The sequence below is a fragment of the Panthera leo genome, chromosome A2 (genome assembly GCF_018350215.1).
Source record: "Panthera leo isolate Ple1 chromosome A2, P.leo_Ple1_pat1.1, whole genome shotgun sequence".
NCBI lineage: Eukaryota > Metazoa > Chordata > Mammalia > Carnivora > Felidae > Panthera > Panthera leo.
Window position 1 is genome coordinate 79,846,256 of NC_056680.1, and position 22,529 is coordinate 79,868,784.

The 22,529-nt window shown below is 39.1% G+C and overlaps 1 protein-coding gene across 1 annotated transcript in view; it reads left to right on the forward strand.

The window, feature by feature from the left end:
- Positions 1 to 22,529, forward strand: part of RELN (reelin) — a 532,400-nt gene that overhangs the window by 224,811 nt on the left and 285,060 nt on the right. Inside the window, exon 4 of the mRNA XM_042915885.1 lies at positions 4,252 to 4,322. Coding sequence (XP_042771819.1) covers positions 4,252 to 4,322 — 71 coding nt within the window. The remainder of the gene's footprint in view (positions 1 to 4,251; positions 4,323 to 22,529) is intronic.

Consider the following 22,529-nt stretch of genomic DNA (forward strand, 5'->3'; position numbering starts at 1 on the left):
ATATCTGTCTCTGACTTACTTTGCTTGGCATAATACCCTCCAGTTCCATCCACGTTTTTGCAAATGGCAGGATTTGCTATTTTTAAAGACAACCCTCATGGAGTTGCTGGCCAAGTGGCTAAGTTTCCAACTAGAAACAGAAAAGAAGTTTGTCCAAAAGGAGGTTAAATAAAAGGGTTTAGCTATGGACTGAAGGGTTAGAAGAGACATAAGCCATAGGGCACATGAATTTAAAGATCAGGCCCAGAAAGTAGGCTTTCCCTCTGAAAAAAGAGTGAAAACTACCTTCAGATCTTTGAACCAGATCAATGACAATGTAATGTAATGGTTAAAAGCAAGGACTGTAGGGCACCTAGGTGGCTCATTTGGTTGAGCGTGAGACTTTGGCTCAGGTCATGATCTCACGGTTTGTGAGTTCAAGCTCTACATCAGGTTTGCTGCTGTCAGTGCAGAGCCTGCTTCAGATCCTGTGTCCTCCTCTCTCTCTGCCCCTCCCCTGCTCACTCTCTCATTCTCTCTCTCAAAAATAAACAAAACAAAAGAAAAAAAAAAAAAAAAAGCAAGGCCCCTACACTTAGACTGGTTGAATTTAAATCCTGGCTTTGCCACTAGTTGTGTGACATTCGGCAAATCACACAATAATTCTGTGTCCCAGGAAAATGGGAATAATCATATCTACCTTATAGAGTTGTGGTCAGGATTAATGGAGTTAATTTATTGGAGCCTATATATATATATATATATATATATATATATATATATATATATACACACACACACACACACACACACACACACACTTAGCAGTCACGTTATTATTACTAGTTCGACTTTTCACAAGCAGAGAATTTCAGATAATGACATTGGGCACGTGGGGTGCTTCTCAAGCCAATTTCTAATTGCTGAGCCCTTCCTTCAAACAACATTAAATTATTAGAACTTATAAAGCTCAGATGCTCTGGTTGAAGTGGTGGTGCCTGGAGCGCCCCCTGCTGCCTCTCCCTCAGACTCCCGCGGAGACCCCTAGGCACTACTCTGGAGCACATTTTGAAGACTTGGAAAGAATGGAACCTTGGATCAGGTCCTATCTGCCATTAATAGGCTGTGACCCTCAACATGTTCTTACTGGGCCTTAGTGCCCTGACCCATGCACCGTAAGGAGCTAGATTAGTTCAGTGGTTTTCAAATTCTGCCACTGTAAAACCCTAAGAGTTCCTGAGAAGTGTACCAGGAGGTTTTGGGGAATGGGTGACGAGGATCATGCTGGATGAGGCGAGGGAACCCAGTGACTTCAAAAGCTAGGAATATAGGAACATGTTGAGATTTCATATATTTGTTTAAAGAGTAAGTACCACTGCTAAAGAAATTTTGACCAAATGATAAAAGTGCCTTCAGTTTCAATTATTCCCTAGTCCCTCAGAAATGTACTCATCAGACTAAAGTAGCAGAAGTAAAAGCATGCATGAAAACAACAAATACTAAATCTGAGGAAACTGAGTATTGGGAATGTGGTATGGACTATTCATAAGGTGCTGTGCAGTGACCAGGGTATTTCAGTATCTCTGATATCTAGGGAGAAGGCAAAACCTCTGTGACCTGATTTTTTTCTGGGTACTTTGGCCTCATTGTGTTTATGGGAACATAGACTGTCACAATGGTAACTAAGTTCGTGGATCAATGAGAAATACTACAATAGGGATATTGTATACTCACGATCAGAAGACAACTAAAGTGAACACTTGAACACTGTATGTTGTAAGACTTATCTTAGTGGTTAATGATGTCAGAAAATATGTTCCTTCCAAAGCAAATTTCAATTAAAGTTTTCCATTTGTGATTGCTGTGTTGCTATTAGAAGTGAGTGTGAACTCAGAAGCTCTTGACTTGATTGAGATTTGACAATGAAATGTATTTAGATAAATCAAGTTTCCATGTCCCCTCTGGGCATAAAACCTGCAATTGACTATTGAGTCCATAGGCCATGTTTGTGGCTTGGATTAGCACTGTATTTAGTCCTCTTCATTTTCAGTTTGCTAATGGCAAAGGAAAACCTATAAACACATGTGAATATATAGTGTGGTAACCTCTGTTTATTAGTAATTTTGATAATGATTAATTTTTTTAATGTTTATTTTTGAGAGAGAGACCGGGGGTGGGGGCGTGGGGGGCGTTGAGGTGGGAAGGGAAGAGTGGAGAGAGAGGGAGACATAGAATCCGAAGTAGTGCCCAGGCTCTGAGCTGTCAGCACAGAGCTGGACGCGGGGCTCGAACTCACAAACTGTGAGATCGTGACCTGAGCCAAAGTCGATGCTTAACCAACTGAGCCACCCAGACGCCCCAATTTTGATAATGGTTAATATGTGACAACAAGGGCTGATTATGTTATAAACGTCACATACGGTGTGAAATGAAGGCAGCCCAGTAATTTTTCTTTCCAATTTTGTCTCCTTCCCACCCTTCAAAGCTCTCACTATTATGCCATTGTGTATGTGTAATATTTTTCTGTTTCACTGCTGAAATATGTTAGCTTGGAGCAGCATCACCCATTAACACTTCAGCGTGGCTTGGTCTGTCAGATTGCTTATGGAGAGTTGGGTCCTGGGAGCTGACACTAGGGGATAGTAACAGTTCAACAGGGAATAAAAATCAGAAAGGTCTGCAGCATGGAGAAGGAAGGTACATCCATGTAGAGACCAGAGTGGGGAATGTTGGGAGCCATGAGGTCCCGTGGGCCCCACAAAGGACAAGATGTTGACTGAGAGGTACACAAATGGAGGGGAAATACAGAGGCCAAACTTTGCCCTCTGCAGACTTTGCAGTGCCTTGTACATAATCCATCTTCAGTAAATGATGGCTGAATCAAATTATTTTTTGTCCTAAGGTGGTTTTGGTAGAATGAAAGTTGAGATTTAATGTTAATATTTTTTCAGTTACAAAAAAGATTTTTGTATGGCTTATTTTCTAAAATCAATTTCCTTGAAGAGACATGATTTTCTGTTTTAAGTTTGTTCAAACAATACATTTTGTGCCAGAGAAGTACTTTTTAAGGAAAAATACTTCAAATATAAAGCGTAAATAATTCTTCCTTTAATAAGACAGTTCCTATTATAGCCACTGAATAACACATCTGCTACAGGGATGTTATTTTTTTCACGAATATATGTGCACGGCTCTGATTAGAGGCGGGAAAAGATGCACATCTACTTCAAATGATGAATTAGACCCAGTAGGGAGAAAAGATGTATTTTATTATGATGTATCTTATTATTATAAGATGTATTTTATTACAGAACCTCTGAATAGCCCTTTAAAAAATACTTCTAAAAAATGTAAAATCTTGGGGCGCCTGGGTGGCTCAGTCAGTTGAGCAACCGACTTTGGCTCAGGTTATGATCTCACTGCTTGTGAGTTCGAGACCCATGTCAGGCTCTGTGCTGACAGCTCAGAGCCTGGAGCCTGCTGTGGATTGTGTCTATCTCTCTCTCTGCCCCTCCACTGCTCATGCTCTGTCTCTCTCTCTTTCTCAAAAGTAAATAAACATTAAAAAATAATAAAATTAAAAATAAAAAATATAATTCTCTGTCTAAACTCTCTATGTGTTATGGTGACTGTTGATTTCAGAAAAGAAAGTACATTAGGAGCATCTTTCTCCTGTGTTAATATCCTTATTGCTTCACAAAACATTTTATACCAGTCTCCTGAGGAAGAAATTTTAATCAGCATCCTTTCCATACCTTTTCTTCTATCCAGGATTTGCTCATATCTGCAGTTTTCAGAATAAGCACACGAATGTTACAATATCTTTACAAAGTAAAACCGGAAGATAATTCTTTTTTTTTTAATTTTTAAAAAATTTTTGAGAGACAGAGCATGAAGGGGGGGGGGGTGGGGCAGAGAGAGAGAGAGGGAGACACAGAATCTGAAGCAGAGTCCAGGCTCTGAGCTGTCAGCATAGAGCCTGACTTAGGGCTCGAACTCACAAACCATGAGATCATGACCTGAGCATAAATTGGAAGCTTTACTGACTGAGCCTCCCAGGTGCCCCTAAACTGGAAGATAATTCTCAACCCAGGTGCCTTGGGTTAAGCCTTGACTTGTTCATTTGTATCACTGTTCAAATGCACTCAGTTTTAAAAAGATTACATCTATACAGTAACACTTAAAAATGAGGTTTTTTGAAAAATTTTAAAAATACATTAAATTATCACCAAATTTACAAGATTTAGATTAACCTTTCCTATTCATTTTCAGGGCTACGGCAACGCACAGGGGCCAGATTATTTTCAAAGATGCTTTAGCCCAGCAGTTGTGTGAGCAAGGAGGTAAGAATCATCTCGGACTCCTCTATGTTAGTTTTGTCAAAATTACTCACGGTAGGCCCTGTGTCCTATGTACTAAGTATTTCATCACTATTACTTGATCATCATGCTTTAAAAATGGAATTATTGATCCCTTCGTATTCCTAAGGGGGATTTATGGATTTGTATTTAGTAATTATCAACAAAGATCTATAGACTTCTGGAAATACTAAACATGAGCAAGAGAAACTAAAAGAAAATTTATCTTCTTTTCCTATTTTTTTCTAACTAATTACATTTAGTTGTTCTGGAAATATAAATCTTAGTAATTTTAGAATTTTACAAAAAAACCCCTATCTGTTTAATTTACCACTTAAATTTCTTGTCAACTTTGTTGAAAATGTTTCTACTTAGTTGCTTTTAAACATGATCTGTGTGCCATGTCTATATTCTTGTTTCCACTGTGTGCACCATTAATTTCAGACTCGTGGATAGATGCCGTATCGTTTTAGATACATTAAGTGGACATTAAATAGTCACATTAAATGGCTTGTACTTTTTGAGTGTCTCATACATATCCTGAGTCTCACCCATACTAGACTCACAGATGCACATATGCACATGTACCCACACACATGCGCACGCGCGCGCACACACACACACACACACACACACACACACACACACAATGAAAAGGTGAAGACAGGATCCGTGCCGCCACACAGCGTTTGTTCACTCTACTTCTTGAACTCCCACCTGACTTCATTTGTGTCCTCACTGTAGCATTTACCACTTCACGTAGAATTTTCCTCTGCAAAGAAATAGATATACCCTTTGAGAGAAGGCTTCTCAAACATAGGAACTATGCCTTTAGAGCTCTTTAGTTCCCCGGAACCTGGCATATGACAGCCATTCAAAAAATGTTGATAGATTAAATGCAAGTTTTTCTCAGCGATACATATATTTCTTGATTTAAGCATTTGATAATGAATATATTGAAGCCAGTCTTTGTAAATGTCATGCCATTTTCACCATCATCATAGGCATAATATCAATTTTTTTATGCAGTCGTATTTTTGGGAAATTTGTCACATTAAGAATTACATTTTTGAATTTAAAGAAATTTCTACAAATTATCTCTGCTAAAGAGAATCTAATGGGCTCAGGAAAGAAATGGGAAAAATTATATTGGTTTCTGAAAGGCCTAAGAAAACACCATTTATTAGTTGTAATAATATATACATCATCAATATGGCTTTATCTAAATAATATGACACCTGATGATTATTACTGGCAAATTTCTGATTGTGTATGTATGTAACTCTTGAATCAGAAAACCCCATTCTAGTTATAGTTTCAAAAATATTATCAGTGTTCTTAGTTTGAACTGATTTTTATTGTGACTTTTGTGAATGCAAAAATGTGATAGCCTTTGTAATAGGCTCAAGAACTCTGTTACAATGTAAATCTTTTTTCAGACTGAAAATGTTCACAATACTGAAAATATAGAACACCATATAACAGTGAACATTAATGTTCTGAAAAATGCATAGTGTCAGAAAAAGGTGTCTAATTTTATTAACATTTACCATTGTCTAAAAGTTGATCTCTTTTAAGCATTGGATTTTTTTAGTCTTTTCTATTGTAAATGAATTGCTGGAATTGGGTTCATTTAAAATGAAAAGAAAAATCCGAGAAAATCCAGTGGGAAAAATTCTCAACCAGTGGGTTAAAAAAAAAAAGCCTTATTCAGTCAGATTGTACACGAATATGGTTTACACAACGGTAGATGTGGATGTTATTAAAAATGCTGTTCAGCCCAGGACCAAAGGAAAACATTAAGCTTTTCAACAACACCTAATCAATTGAAATCATATCAATCCATCCAAGATAGGGTGGAAAGAATACTAACAAGAGTGATGGCTTCCTGCTGTCAGGAATAATAAGGAAAATAATTGGTGCTGTAAACCCTATATCTATTTTGGACCTACTTTTAATTAAAACATTAATTGTCTCCTTAAATAAAAGACATAAATTTAACAGGTTATAATTTCCTATACATTGGAAGAAGAATATTTAATGTGCTTATAAAAGAGAAATAAATGACAATCATCATCACCAAAGCATAATACTTTTCAATTACAACATACTTAGTAGGTTTGTTGGTTTTAATTAAATTAAACAATTTAAACAAAACAAATATTGCTTTGTGGAGCTTCAGGACAGCTATTATTATAAGACTTATATTGGCGGCTAAGCATATTGAAAAAGTAAAAGGATCAGAAAACATGCTAGTGATGCCTTTGGTAGTCTATCATCTCGATCCTTTTCCTTAAAAGACATTCGTTGAAGGATTTTATTCTGCAAACTTGTATCTAACACCTAAAAAGACCTTGTCTTAACTCACAGTGCTAAATATGGCTATAAAAGTGAAGAAAGACCCATTTCCTGTTCTCCAGGGCTGGGCTATAAATGGCAGATCAGCTAAGTTTGCCTGGGGACCTTAGGAAAGGCTCCCCAGGGAGCAAGTTCTGAAGGGTCAACAGCAGTTTAAATAAAAAGGGGGGGAATTCCATCTATCTTCTTCTCATTCCCCTCCCCCCCCAAACCTTGGATCAGGCCCCATCATCTCCTTTGGGATTTGCTTAATAGCCTCCTCTTGGGATTCCCTGCTCCCACTTGCCCAGCACCCTAAGAAGGGCTGCTATAATGAGCTTTCTGAAATGGAAACGTGATTGTGTCATGTCCCTGCTTAAAACCCTTCAATATCTCCATTGGAGGCAATAGTTTATCTTCAAGGTAAAAATCTCTACTGTTTATCACAGCATACAAGGAAAATCCCACACAATGTGGCTTCAGTTTGCCTCCCCCACCTCATTTCTTGTCATCTTTACATTCTATGCCTGCCCCCCCCCACCCCATTTTATTGGGGCTGGACTACCCATTTGTGTCTTGTCTGGCTAACTCAGGCTGTCAGACCCTGCTTAGGTATTGCCTCCTGCTGAAAAAACATCTCTGATCTCCCTCAAGCTCCTCCTCAAGCTGGTCTTGGTGACTCTCGTACATGGTGACATAATCCCTGGACATACTTCTCAAGGCACATTAATAATACAAATGAAGACACTGTCGGCACTGTTATGTGCCAGACTCCACTCTACCCATTCTACAACCAGGGCTTCATTTAATCCTTACAGCAACTGTCTGAAGAAGGAACTATTATTACCTCCACTTTACGGATGTTAGAACAAAGACACAGTGAGAACAACTTGTTTAAGGTCACAGAGCTAGGAATTGGCTGAGCTGGCGACTGGAACTCAGGCAGTTTGGCCAGGAGCACATGATGATAACCATCACATTACACTGCCTTTCCAATAAAGCACTTACTTCAGCATGCACTCATTTAACTGGGCTGCCGTTTTTTGTTTTTTTTTTTTGCATATTACATATGAACATTATCACAGGTGCTTTGTCTTCCATTAGATACACGTTCCTTGAGGACAGGGCCTGTGCTTTCTATTACTGAAATTGCTAAAGCCTCACACAATGTCTGGTGCATAGTATGCACCCAGTAAATGTTTATTGAATGAATGAATGAATGAGCAGTTGAATCCAACTAGTCAGATAGATGTGAGCAAGAGGAAGCTACCTGGTAGGTCATTACAGCTAAGCCATGAGGCTGGGAGGGTAAGTGAAGCCCTCTGTTTGCTCTGGAGTTTAAACATTGTTCTGTAGACAGTGGGAAGCAGGAGGGTGACATGAACAATCTGTGTTTTTGAAAGAAAACAGGGGATGGGGGTGGAATGGGTTGCAGAGGTTAGGAATGGGAGATGGCAGAGCAGTAGTAGGATGCTGTGTCATCCTGGCAAGAGCTAAATGAAAATTCGGTCTTGCAGAAAGAAAGAGTTATGGTAGAGAGACTTCAGAGAAGATGTGATCAAAGTAGCGAGTGAGGGAGGGAAGAGGATCCAGGAGATGTGATCAAAGTAGCGAGTGAGGGAGGGAAGAGGTCTGTGGTTTCTGGTCTGCGTGACTGGGTGGCCGGTGATAGCAGGGACTGAGAGAAGAAATGAAGAAACTTCAGGTGTTTGGGAGAGAACGTAATAATCTGGTCTTCAGCACGTTGTCTCTGAGGGAATTGCTTTTCCACCCTGCGGGGCTCTCCAGCAGCCTGCTAGGAAGAGAGGCAGATTTGAGAAACATTAGCATATTGGTGCTGAGGAGGGAATGTGCTCATCCAGGGAGATCCTTGGGAGAAGGGCGGAAGGGCCCCAGTGTGGAAGACTAGTGATGGCACAGGAGCAGGAAGAAGAAGGAATTCTGGAGAAGAGGCAAGCTTGGGAGACTGGGAAACTCAAGGGTGACATTTCAACATGGTAGAGGTGTTCAACAGGGACAAAAAAGGCCTCTGAGAGAATGGAGAGGAGGAAGTATGAGAAAAGCCTTGAAGATTTTGCAGTTAGAACATTATTAGCGATTTGGCTATAAATGAGGATGGTTTCAGGAGAGACTAGACTACCCGAAACTGCCCTGTAGTGTGGAAAGCTCTTGCCCAGGCTTTGGAGACAGACATTCAAGGGAAGAAAGATTATTGTGAGTTGAGAAGTAAGTGTGAGGCAGTGTTTCAAGTTGAGGCTTTGGTCAGAAAAATCTAGGATTAAAGGGAAAGAAAGAGGGCAGCCAGAGGGGAAAGCAGACTGAAGGAAAGGATGGGGACTCTCTCTCTCTCTTTCCCTCCCCCACCCCCCTGATATCACCAGAACACATTTATAGGCATCCAGTGCCTTGCAGCAAAGACCACCAAGAGCACCCCTGTAGCTGACAGGTTGGGTTTAGTGCTCATTCCAGTACGGAGAAATCATGCCATAGAACCAGGGGACATCTCAATAAGAGGATGTTACAAAAGGAATTACTATGAGATTTAGAGCTGTATTTCATAATTTTGGCAAGGTCTTGTATAAGTGGGGCTTTGCTCTGTATTGGATGCCATAAACAGTCATTCTGGTTAGGGATCTCAGTAAACCCTAATCTACAGGGAAGGTAGACAAGAGTGAGGTTAAGCTAAAAATGGTAAAGAGCACCGTCACCACTATTCCAGGAGAAGGGGATGTGTGGTGTACCATGAGGTAGACAACGTTCTTTCTGGTTGTGTCCACTTTCAGGCATCATGACGAAGTGGTTCTGTGTCTGTTTTGTCCCATCATGACCCCAGAGTGGCTTTGTCTGCAGCTGATGTTCTGTGAAGTCATTTCTGTTCTTTGGGAGAACAGCAAGGCCCAGCCGTGTCAGGTCAGCTCCTGGACACCAGGGGCTGCTTTTCCTCTCTTGAGGCTGAGGAGATAGTGCCAGTGGGCAGTCACTTATGGTTGGATTTAGACTTTATGAGGACCTTGGAATCATAGAGAGGTAGTCTGGATCCAAGCTCTGTGTAACCTTACTCTCAGAGCCCAGACACAAAGTACAGGCTCAGTTAGTGGCAAAGAGGAGGGATCTTGCTGGAGCAAAGGTTCAGTTAGGTCAACCAGAGTGAAATAAAAAGCCTGAGAAAGTAGATCAGTGTGGTGAGAATGTGGATGTTTAATTTTTTTTCTTTATACTTACCTGTATTTTCTAAGTTTTTATAGCAAACTTATATCATCTGGGTTATAAAGAAATAACACAAGTTTCCCCCTCCACCCAAATAACAAGTATAGGGTTATACTTAACAAGACGGAGGGGCAATTCTGATGAGGCAGGTGAAAGAAATCACTTCTCAGAACTGCAGGCAAATTCTGAATTACAACTCCCCTGCCTCTTCCTTTGTGAGGACTTGAGTCTCTTAACATGATTGCTCTCTGTTGTATCATAATTTTTATTTAACTACTCATGTCCTCCAACTGGAAGCTTCCTGAGGGCAGGAACCATGACTTAATTTTTTGTTTTTCTGAACAGCTAGCAATGCTTGCCATAAAAACAGATGCTCCATGGATGCCTGGGTGACTCAGTCAGTTAAGCATCTGGCTCCTGATTTCGGCTCAGGTCATGATCTCATGGTTCATGAGATGGAGCCCCATGTCGGACTCTGCACTAACAGTGGGACCCTTCTTGGGATTCTCTCTCTCCCTCTCTCTGCTGCTCTCTCTCTCAAAATAAATCAATAAACTTTATTAAAAAATAAAATAAAAGCAGATACTCTATAAATGTTTGCTGAAGAATCACCTTAAACATTTTGTAGTTGAAAAGTCACTGGCCTTTCTGAAAAATCTTCTTTAACCCTGACTTTATGCTACGGAACACCATGAGGCAGCATGGCTGTAACAGAAAGCAGTGTCACAGAGGAATGTCCTTTACACTGACCTCAGTTTGAAAAATGTATGAATCACTATTTTAAGAAATTGGAAAATTATTCACAGTTTCACCTAAACACTAATGGCTCTCCTCAGTGCTCTTGGGACATACACTAGGTTCAGAGATTTTAGGTTTTCATCTTGAATCCTAAGGTGTTAAATAATTAACATGTCTTCTGCTGACATGTCACAGTACTGCTGAGGAACCAGGGCTTTCTATTTCTAGTTTGGGGTTGGGGTGGAAGGTGATAGGTTGTATACTCTCAGTTGTTTTGAAAGTGGAAGATGAAGGTGAAAGTGAAAGTGGAAGGTGCTTAGGTTCATTCACCTGCAGTAGACAGTAAAGAAGTGAATTCATTTAACATTTGGTCCTCAACAAGGATTGTTGAATGCCTACCATGGGTCCTGCACTGTTCTAGGCTAGATCTTGGGATACATCAGTGAACAGAGCAAAGATCCCTGCTCCACTGGCACCTATATTACAGTGGAGAGAAGAGAAACAATAAATTTGAGACATCCTAAATGGTCAAATGGGATACATGTTAGGAGATGGTAAATGCTACAGGAAAAAACAAAAACTAAAAATAGGGTAGGGCAGGGCTACATGGTTGGGTGGAAGAAGAAAAGGCAGATTGCAGTTTTAAATAGGAGAGCAGCTAAGTCAGGCGGTTTTCACCAAGAAGGTGACATCAGAGCAAAGAGCAAGGAGGAAAGGAGGTTAGCCATGTGACTATCTGGGGGATTGCTCAAAATGCCGCAAAGTGATTTTAAAGATAAACATGGTAGTGAACTACTGTCAGAGGTGATCAGACTAATTTCAGAATAGACTGAAAACCTAAAAGGAACTAGGGGAAGTCAGTCTTTTATGGGAATTACTATTGAGCAATATAGAAAAGTCTGCAGACCTAAGTCATATCCCTCAGAATCACATACAAGGAGTCCTGTTGAAAATGTTAATATGAGTGTGGTTAATATATAGACTGACTAGGGGCGCCTGGGTGGTTCAGTCAGTTAAGTGTCCGACTTTAGCTCAGGTCATGATCTCAGCAGTTCACGAGTTCGAGCCCCGCGTCGGGCTCTGTGCTGACAGCTCAGAGCCTGGAACCTGCTTCAGATTCCGTATCTCCCTTTCTCTTTGCCTCTCCCCTACTCACTCACATGTGCTCTCTCTGTCTCTCAAATTAAATGTTAATTTTTTTTAATTTTAAAAATTAAAAAAAATAATAATAAACATTAGGGGCACCTTGGTGGCTCATTTTGTTAAGTGTCTGGCTCTTGATTTCAACTCAGGTCATGATCTCATGGTTCATGAGAACAAGCCCCATGTTGGGATCCGCACTGACAGCCTGCTTGGGATTCTCTCTCTCTCTCCCTCTCTCTCTGCACCCCCCCCCCCACACAAGTGTTCTGTCTCTCAAAAAATAAATAAGTAAACATTAAAAAAAGTAAACATTAAAGTGCTCGCTTTGGCAGCACATATACTAAGAGTAAACATTAAAACCCTCAGGAACCCCAACTTCAATAAGGAAAACTCCTCACCATTGCCTCCATTCCCTGAACACCTAGGAGAGAATACACACTTTTTGAGGCCCTCATAAGACCGAGGTGGCAAGTGTGAAGCTGATGTGAGCATAGCAGCCTGGGCTGTCACCGGTCCAGCAGTGTGCACGAATCCTGGTGGAGGCTGGGCAGGGAGAATAATGGTGTGTGTATATTCATTGGCCTGTGAGCTTCTTGGCATACCCCCTTCAAACACACACATTGATTATTTAGCAAGGCCAGATGGCAGGCTTAACGGCCGACAGCAGTCATGCCCTGTAGTGCCCCCAAAGGGTGCATGCCATTTATAAACCATGCTGGAATCCTCTGTTGTGGAGTTGATGGAAGAGGATATAACCAAAGGCAAATGTTTTATGTCAGGAGAAAGGGGTCAGGTTTATAGTTGGAGCCAAAAACCTTGGCCGCTTTCTGCCATGCTCAGCGGTTGTTCTGCTGTCTGTCACTCTCAGAATGGAGAGCGTGGTAGAAAGTGTGGCTGTATTCTCTAAGGGCCGTCGGACCATGGTGGTGGGCAGAGTATTTATTTCATTCAGATCCCAGACTCTGGAATTTTTAAATTCTTTGTAATAAGGACGGTTGAAAGTTTATTTAAACTGTGAGATGGAGGGAGATAAAAGTTTCAGTAAGCAAGTCCATAACATGAATGAGGTGTTTAACCTACAGAGATATTTTTCAGCATGTTAAGAATATCTTTTAAAGTGAGGTGATGGATGTGGTGATTAGCTTGATAGTGGTGATTATTTCACAATGTATACGTATATCAAAACATCAAGTTGTATACCTTAAATATAGGCAATTTTTATTTGTCAATTATACCTCAGTAAAGCGGGAAAAAAAGAATACCTTTGTATACCCAAATATTGTGTGAATTTTACATCAGATGTATCAAAATCTTCCCTTGTCTATTCTTGCTTACTCAGTAGCTTGTATCACTAAATGTTTTCCCAATATCCTGAGGTGTTGTTTTTTCATTAATTCACACTAAACAAATCGGAATCTCCTAATAGATTTTGATTTACTATATCTGCTTTAATAGTTAAAGTGAAAAATAATGGTGTGTTCCATTTGAATTTGCCCAATGTTAAATTTTTTTTGCTATTCAAAGAAATCTGTTTTCCCCATGGCTATTCTATAGCTTACATTTCAGTTTAGCAGTTACAGCCACTGTTCCTGACATCCCTGCCTTTGCAATTTACAAACGAAGAGAGCTGAATTAGGAGACTTTGGTAATATCATCCCGGAACCCTTAATCTTGCTTCAAGGTCTCACAAACTACCCTATAGGGGGAGGAACTGAAGCCTTCCTGGGGCTGTGGTAGGCAAAAAGTGTTCCTAAGTGATCCTGAGGACAGATAAGATTCAAAGGAACAACAAAGAGCTGACTCATGGGGCCATAGTAAAATTTCTTGCTATTGGCTCTAGGTGGATCTGACGACTTTTTTAATTTCCTAAAGAATGGTGTTTTGAACTGGTGCTGTATATCCCAAGATGATTGAACCTGGATTTAAACAGCCTTCTTTTCAGTTCTCAGGGTTGTATACATTCCCACTTGACAGCTTTATCTAGTCCAAAGTCAAAACACCAGAATTTATGCCTGAGAAGAATTTGACATTGAGTTCTTTTGGATCCAGAGGAGTACACTTTCTACTCAAGCTGCTATATAATATGCTGAGTTCCCCATATTTTGAAGGGCAAACAGCCTAGGTTTGGGTCTATATAATTACTTTGGGGAGGGGAACAAAGCTGTGATGAACACACCTTAAATTACAATCTTATTTTGGATTGCAAAACATTACTTCATGCAACCTATTAACTCAATCTTATTTTGACATTCAGAGATTGAATTGTTTAATGTAATAATTAATATAGATCTTAATACTCATGTTTTTAAGAGTTGGAATTCATTAATATTAATGAATACATATTGTGCTGTGTGCCATACATAGGTTCCCAAGAGCCTGGCACAACATCCTATGCCCAGAAGGAAGATAGTAAAGGTTTGAGGATTCAATGCAGAGGATGTGCATAGCATGGTGGCTAGCACATAAATCCTCTGTGAATGCTGTCATTAGTATTACAAGGCATTTACATCTGGATGCCATTTAGGTACGTTGAACTCAATATATTCTAAACCGAACTTGACTTTTCCCCAAATCTGGACCCCTTGATTGCAGTTCTGGTTAGTGACATAGTCACCCCAGTCAGATACCAGGATAGCATTACTTTCCTCATTCCTTTCTTTCTTCCAGGTCTACATCCGATGTGTCTAAAACCAATTTATTTTATACTTAGTATCTCTTAACCCAGCCTCTTTTCACACCTGGAACTATTTCTGTAGTTCAGGTCTTCCACACATCTATCAAAATGTTCTTAAACACAAACGTCTTTCTTTTTTTTTTTTTTACTCCCAGCCTCAAACCCTGCAACTGCCTCCCTTTGCCCCACTTAGACTAGCTTTCAAGGCCCTCTGAGATCCGACCCTGCCTGTCTCTCCAGCCTCATCTCTGCTTTCTGGCTCTCACCCCTCACCCTCACCTAACCTAACTCTCTACCTCAGCTGTAATAAGCACGGGCTTCATCAAACATTCTTTCTTGTCCCTTGTCTCTGTGGCTTAAGCAGGCCTATTCCTTTCCCTGGAACTCCCTCCTCATTACCTTCTCCATCTCACTGATGAAGCTGCCTTCGTCCTAAAGATCCAGCTCAAGTCTCTCCTCCTCCATCATTTTTGTTTGTATCACTTTTCCACCTACTACTTAGTAATCGAATTTAGTTCACCGTATTGCATTGTCAGGTGTTAATTTTCTGCTGTACTGTGAACCCCTTGATCCAGCAGACACTGGATCATTTTAATATCTCAGAAGCTGGCACAGCACCTGGCATTTAGTAGGCACTCAGTTATTAGTTGAGGGAAAGAATGAACCACACAGAGAGGGTATACCTTTCCATAATTGTCTAATGACCATCATTTCTTTAACAGCCAGCCAGCTTGTACCTCCTGCACCCCCGAATCCTTTTTATAATCATATTTAGGCATGAGATGGGCTCCTTCTGCATTGATGGGCTTTATTAGGAGTAGCCCTATAAAACTCACAATTGGATGGATGTTATTTCAAATGATGTTCATCACCTTGCTCAGTGTCCTCTTTTCAAGAAACCACAGGAGAAACCTCTCTCGAGTCTCTGTACCTGAATTACCCCCCCTTCTCCCTGAGCAATATGTTTTCTTTACATGTTATGAACTCTTCAATTTCTGTAACTTTATAGCAGGACCAAACTTAAGACGTCAGAGCATGCATTTTACTTATCTCAACTGGATGTAGTTTTTTTGCCGATCCTTCATTAATCATCATCTTTGAGTTTTCCCCTCTATTGCCTTGTTTGATTGTCTGCCCTTTCTGGCAAGCTGCCTTGTGTCTATTTTAGAACAAGGCGATTGTACATAGTATTCTTAGGCATATGAAGGAAAGTGAGAAGTAAGGTTATCATAAAGATGATAACAGAGGTATAAATGACCAAGACAGGAGGGAACAGAGAACATTAGAATTTCCTAACAGCAGTGCCTTGCTGGTGTTATCAGCGCCCAATAGTTAATGTAATGGTGGTATTATCACTACCCAATAAACTGACATTTTTGGAGCAATTATATGCCCGACGTTGTGCTGGGCAGAGGGTGCAGAGATACACAAGATAGAGTCTCTACCCAGATGAACTCACAGTATTAGCAGCCTTCATTTCCACTCTGACCTTTAGAATTGTGAGTGAGATGCAGAGGGAATGCTAGCTTTAGCAGTTAAAAGTATATTTCTCTGTCATAAATCAGGCCGGAGGCAGGTGGTCCGGGGCTGGTGGAGTGGCTCTGTGGTGTCCAGCACATAGCTTCCGCATCCGGGGGCCATGCTAGCTGCCCCAGTGCTTACCGTGTCCTAGCAATAGGAAGGGTAAAGGGCCAGGGGAGCATGCCCGCTCCTAAATTTAGAAGGCATGACCCAGGTCACTTCAGCTCACTCCTTATGGTCAGAGTTTCATTCCTTTGTCATGGGAAGCTGCAGGGGATAGTGTGAAATGTACCTCTAACTGGGGTCACGGTTCAGTTAAAATAAAGGAGAGCAGATATTGGCAGACCTCTAGCAAAGTTCAGCTCACATTAGCAACAAGGCGGCTGCCGCTGCTACTTGTATGATGATCCTATAATGCTAATCCTAATGATTTTCCTTCCTAGCTCTGATTGTTATTTAAAAGTCATATGTGCTCAGGCTACGGGCCAATTTTTACCTCTACTTCCTCTCCTCTGCCCCATCTGTGAACTTCATCTCCTCAAGTTCTCAAAGGTCCAAGATGTTTTAAAAAATTATTACACAGTGATTTAAAAAAAAAACAAAACTATTCATCAACAGTTCAGATGGTATATTGTTTTGTATTCTGATTTTTCATTTAAACTTCCATTCATATCATAGACAAAGTTTTGGGAAATATATGGTTCTCTCCCCCCAGAAAAAGTCAGGGCATGAGCAAAAGCAAGACAAGGAATCGCAAGTGTTATACTTAATATCTCATTATTGACAGCTCATAGTAGAATAAATCTCACCTGAAAGAGTTCTCTGTTTCCCCATTTGCAGATTATAAAGATATATTTTAGTTTTTCTCCTATTCCATTTGTTTTAGAATATGACAGATGATAAGTTGTTATGAGACACAAATCTAATTGAGATGGGAAATGGGGGGGAAGGGAAGAGAAAAATACCTCCTAATATTGCTGGTTCTGTGCATAATTTAGCTGTCTTTAAATATTAAGGAATCTTTTATACTGATCATAAGTATATTCCTGAACACAGAGAGAACTATTTTCACTCTGAATTTATAACATTTTTGGAAGCTTAATTATCATACTTGAAGGTCAAATGGTTCTTTATTGCAATAAAATACAAAAGTAATAAAGAAATTATTCCTGGGGAGATGAAAGTCTAGGTTCATAGCTCATTAAATGGTAACTTCACAGACCGTGTCTAATTTGTCATATTTAGCTTTGGAAATTTCATACATTTGAATTTCAAATTAGGTGAAGAGATACCTGAGGCAAAACTACCTAGGGCCTTTGAATTCTAAAATGATCCGGAGATATGGTTCCCATAACATAATACCTTTATTTGTAAGAAGTTCCTGTCATCATATATATATACTGCTTGCCTGACTCAAATGCTTTTTTTTTAAGTAATCAATAATATTAACACAAAGATCATTAACCACTCCCTCAATTCGTTTTTAGACAACCCTTCCTTTTTCTGCTCAGCATATTGAAATCTTTGTACTGAATTATTTGTTGAAAAAATTGACAGAAATATATTTTAGAGTAACATGATTACTTAAAAGTTTCCTTTCAAAACAAGTGACTTGCAAGATAAACACTTGTCCAAAGAACAACCTTTGGGGGAGTTAAACATGACCTCATTTCTTTCTAAAGTACCTCTTCTAGGCTGCTGTGATCTCAGGAGATGCTGGTGGGTGCCGTTTTTGAAAAAGCATAAATGCGGAAATGCTTTCTAAATAAATGAAGCTTTTCTTTACTTTCAGCATGAAATTTGTCTCTTGAATAAATTGAATTCATTTATTCAATTCATTAAATCAAAGACTTTTTGCTTCGATTTATATTGAGAAACCATATAATGATCTATGTTTAGAATATTCACTAAAAACACCCAAAGATTTAAGCTCTGGGATGGCATTAAGAAAAGCATGATTGTGAGGTCCAAGATCCAAATGAAATCATACACGCTGGAATTAAAGGTGTTTGCTGCCTGTTTGAGTGTATCAAAACTTTCTGATCTTCCATTTCCATCAGCATAGCTCAGCTACTGCTCTCTTACCCATGTCCTAAAACAAATCATTACAGTCTGTGAGATGCTCTAAATAATTTGAGATGATAGAGAAAATGGGTTTAGCAAAAGAAAAATAATGTTCAGAGTAACTCTCTATGCCAAGCAATAGATAGATATTTAACATCAGTTGTATTTAAATGTTTGGAAAGGGATTGATAAGTAGTTGTTTTCATATCATAATGGAGGTCAGATTAACTCACTGTGAGTGGAAAATAATGAGCTATTAAAAATCTTTAACCCCCCGCCCCCAAATATATTCCTTAGGAAGGGACATGCAAATCTTGTGACTAGAAACAGTACCAACACACAGATGTGTAAACAAAATGGCCTAAGTGCTTTTTTCCATTTACTCAACTAAGTAAGTGTCAGTACACATTTTTTCTACTTTTTTTTTTTTTTTTAGTTTTTAACAGTTTACTGTTTTGTTTTGTTTTTTCTTGTTTACCAGCTCTTGGGATATTGGTCTAACAAAATTACATAGGTTTTCATTTATTCCTGGTAAAATTGCTACCAACTTGTGTTGATAATTGAAAAATTTTAGGGGTACCTGGGTGGCTCAGTTGGTTAAGCATCTGACTTCAGCCTAGGTCATGATCCCATGCTTCGTGGGTTCGAGCCCCGCATTGGGCTTTGTGCTGACAGCTTGGAACCTGGAGCCTGCTTCAGATTCTGTGTCTCTCTCTCTCTCTCTGCCCCTCCCCCACTTGTACTCTCTCTGTCCCCCAAAAATAAGTAAATATTTATTTATTTTTTTTAATTTTAAAGGTGCTTGGCTTTTTTTTCAGGTAAAAACATGCAACAGTATGCCATCCTTCGTTGTTGTTGTTGTTGTTTTAATTGAAATTCAAGTTAGTTAACATATAGTGTAGTATTGGTTTCAGGAGTAGAATTTAAGGATTCATTACTTACATATAACACCCAGGGCTCATCCCAAGTGCCCTTCTTAATGCCCATCAACCATTTAGCCCATCCCCACCCACCCACCTCCCCTCGAGCAACCCTCAGTTTGTTCTCTATACTCAAGAGTCACTTATAGTTTGCCTCCCTGTCTGTTTTTATCTTATTTTCTTTCCCTTCCCCTATGTTCATCTGTTTTGTTTATTAAATTCTTCATATGAGTGAAATCATATGATATTTGTCTTTCTCTGACTCATTTCACTTAGCATGATATACTCTAGTTCCATCTACGTTGTTGCAAATGGTAAGATTTCATTCTTATTGGTTGCCAAATAATATTCCATTGTATATATACCACATCTTCTTTATCCGTTTATCAGTCAATGGACATTTGGGCTCTTTCCATAATTTGGCTATTGTCAATAGTACTGCTATAAACATTGGGGTGCAAGTTCCCCTTAAAATCAGCATTTTTGTATCCTTTGGATAAATACCTAGTAGTGCAATTGCTGGGTCATTCCACTTTTAGCTTTTTGAGGAACCTCCATAGTGTTTTCCAGAGTGGCTGAACCAGTTTTCATTCCCACCAACAGTGCATCCTTGCCAACATCTCTTGTTTCCTGAGTTGTTAATGTTAGCCATTCTGACAGGTGTAAGGTGGTATCTCATTGTGGTTTTGATTTGTAGCCCTGATGATGAGTGACATTGAGCATTTTTTTTTATGTGTCTGTTAGCCATCTGGATGTCTTCTTTGGAAAAGTGTCTATTCATGTCTTCTTCTCATTGCTTAACTGGGTTCTTTGGTTTTGGGTATTGAGTTGGTAAGATTTTATAGATTTTGGATATTAACCCTTTATCTGATATGTCATTTGCAAATATCTTTTCCCATTACATCAGTTGCCTTTTAGTTTTGTTGATTGTTTCCTTTGCTGTGTAGAAACTTTTTATCTTGATGAGATCCAAATAAGTTCATTTTTGGTTTTTTCCCCCTTGCCTCCAGAGACATGTTTAGTAAAAAGTTGCTCCAGCTGAGGTCAAAGAGGTTGCTGCCTGCTTTCTTCTGTAGTATTTTGATGGTTTCCTGTCTTATTTTTTGGTCTTTCATCCATTTTGAATTTATTTTTGTGTATGCTATAAGAAAGTGGTACAGTTTCATCATTATGCATGTCACTGTCCAGTTCTCCCAACACCATGTGTTGAAGAGACCATCTTATTTCCATTGGATATTTTTTCCTGCTTTGTCAAAGATTAGTTGGCCATATATTTGTGGGTCCATTTCTGGGTTCTCTATTCTGTTCCATTGATCTATGTGTCTGTTTTTCTGCCAGCACCATACTGTCTTGATGATTACAGCTTTCTAATACAGCTTGAAGTCTGTAATTGTGATGCCTCCAGCATTGTTTCTTTTGTTGTTGTTATTTTTTTGGTTGTTTTCAACATTACTTTGGCTATTCTGGGTCTTTTCTAGGACCATACAGATTTTAGAATTGTTTATTCTAAATCTGTGGAAAATGTTGGTGTTATTTTATAGGGATTTCATTGAATGTGTAGATTGCTTTGAGTAGTACAGACATTTCAACAATATTTGTTCTTCCAATCCATGAGCATAGAATGTTTTTCCATTTCTCTCATAAGTGTTCTATAGTTTTCAACGTACAGATCTGTTACCTCTTTGGTTAAGTTTGTTCCTAGCTATCTTATGGTTTTTGGTGCTATTGTAAATGGGAGCCATACCTTCATTCTTAATCCTTTGCTGAAAACTGACTTTTAAGAGAACATGGAGACTTTAGTGAGATTCTGTCATGGTTCTTACATTTTGTTGGCTTGTTTTTACTTTGTTCTTTTAAGCAAAGTAGGAACTTCATTTTAAGTAGGCTGTTTAGCATTTCAAATTTTATCTGTGGTTTTGACTAAGTTGATTCATTTTGATGACATTTGGCATACTCTTGATGTTATCAAGATACAACTTAAGTCCAATTTCCAATTTAGTACAATTACTTGAACCTGATCAAGCTTTAAAGAGGATGTAGTTTCTATAATTTTTGTAGGTCTAAATGACATTAAGTTTGTGGGTAAAGATTTCAGAGATGTGTGATTATTTTGAATGACATCAAGTTCAGTGAAACACAAATTCATTTACGCATTTATCCTCTGTTAACACAGATAGTGTTGTCACCTTGCCTAGGATCAGTAACGAATTAGTAAATTTTTGGAATTATAAGTTGGGTTTATTTATCCATTGCCAATGCTCATAGATCTCCTTGGAGTGATCTATAAAATCCAACTGCAGATGTGGTATCCCATGATCATTGTACTTTAATTCTAAAAAACACCACTGAAAGTTTGGCCTCTAGCCATTACACTGTTTATAAGAGTTTACAAATTATTGGTAGAAACTTCATATTAAGCTGAATTGCCCCCAAATTTATGGGAAGATAAGCAATTTAATTAGTAATCACATGTTTGTATAAACTAAAGTAAACTTTTGGTCTTTTTCTCAGAAGTGAATTTTTTCTGCAGCATAGGATGTACAACTAATCACTTTTGTGAATCTAGGGATATCCAAATTTGTTAAGTTTCATGTTAGGACAGTAAGTGCGTTCTCATAGCTTGAAGTTCTTTCCAGCCTTTACATATAGTCTCATGGGATTCACCAATGAAGCCAAATTGGGACCATATTATGAAGTGCCTCCTCAGTGATCTCTTTGGGTACAAAACTATTCCAGCCATCTTTCTCTGTCTCTAATTCATTATCCATGCATCCTTCCCTGTATGTACCTGTGGCTGATTGTCTGACCTGGTGTTCTTATCCTGATGGAGAGATAACTGGAAGGAACTGAGATGTCTTTTATACTTCTGTTAAAGACATGTTCTGTCCTGTTTTCTCCAAAGCCAAAACCTACCTCTTTAGAAACATTTTTGTTCTCTCTCAGAACAAAACTTCCAAGTCTAAGCCATTTGGCAACTTTAGGTGGTAGCTAGAGTTGGTCCTGAGATTTTGGGTCATAGGAGCTGGGAAGTTGGACCAAGGTGGGAGTGGTAGGGTGGGAACAATCAAAGGTCCTTGGGGAGGCAGAGAATCAGTAATAGACCAACAAAATGTTAAGATAAAAACATTTAAGCAATCTAGAAAAATGAGTCAGAACTAGTTCAATGGCAGAGGAGCAGGAAAGGCATACTTAGTTGAAGATATGGTACTGGGCAAGCACTGAAAGGCTGACAAATTAGGACTCTCTAATGCATGTGTTTTATATTTAATAAAGGAAAGAGTAAAGACCTTTATGCCAAATTCACATAATTCATCCATGTTAAGAGTATGAGGCAAAAAGCAGGTACTATCCAAGTGGGAGTGTAATAAATAATGTTAAACTATATTATACTTCTTTAGGCTACTTATTCTAATTTTTCTGTGGTACATTTACCCCTAATAAATGTGGAACAGAGGTTGAACTTCCTACAGGCTTAGAAATTTTGTTAAATTACATAAAAAATAGATTGATATAGTCACTTACTGAGAGATGATTAAAATAAGCTTCCCAGGCCCAGTACTTTCCTAGATTTTGGACCATATTTACCCC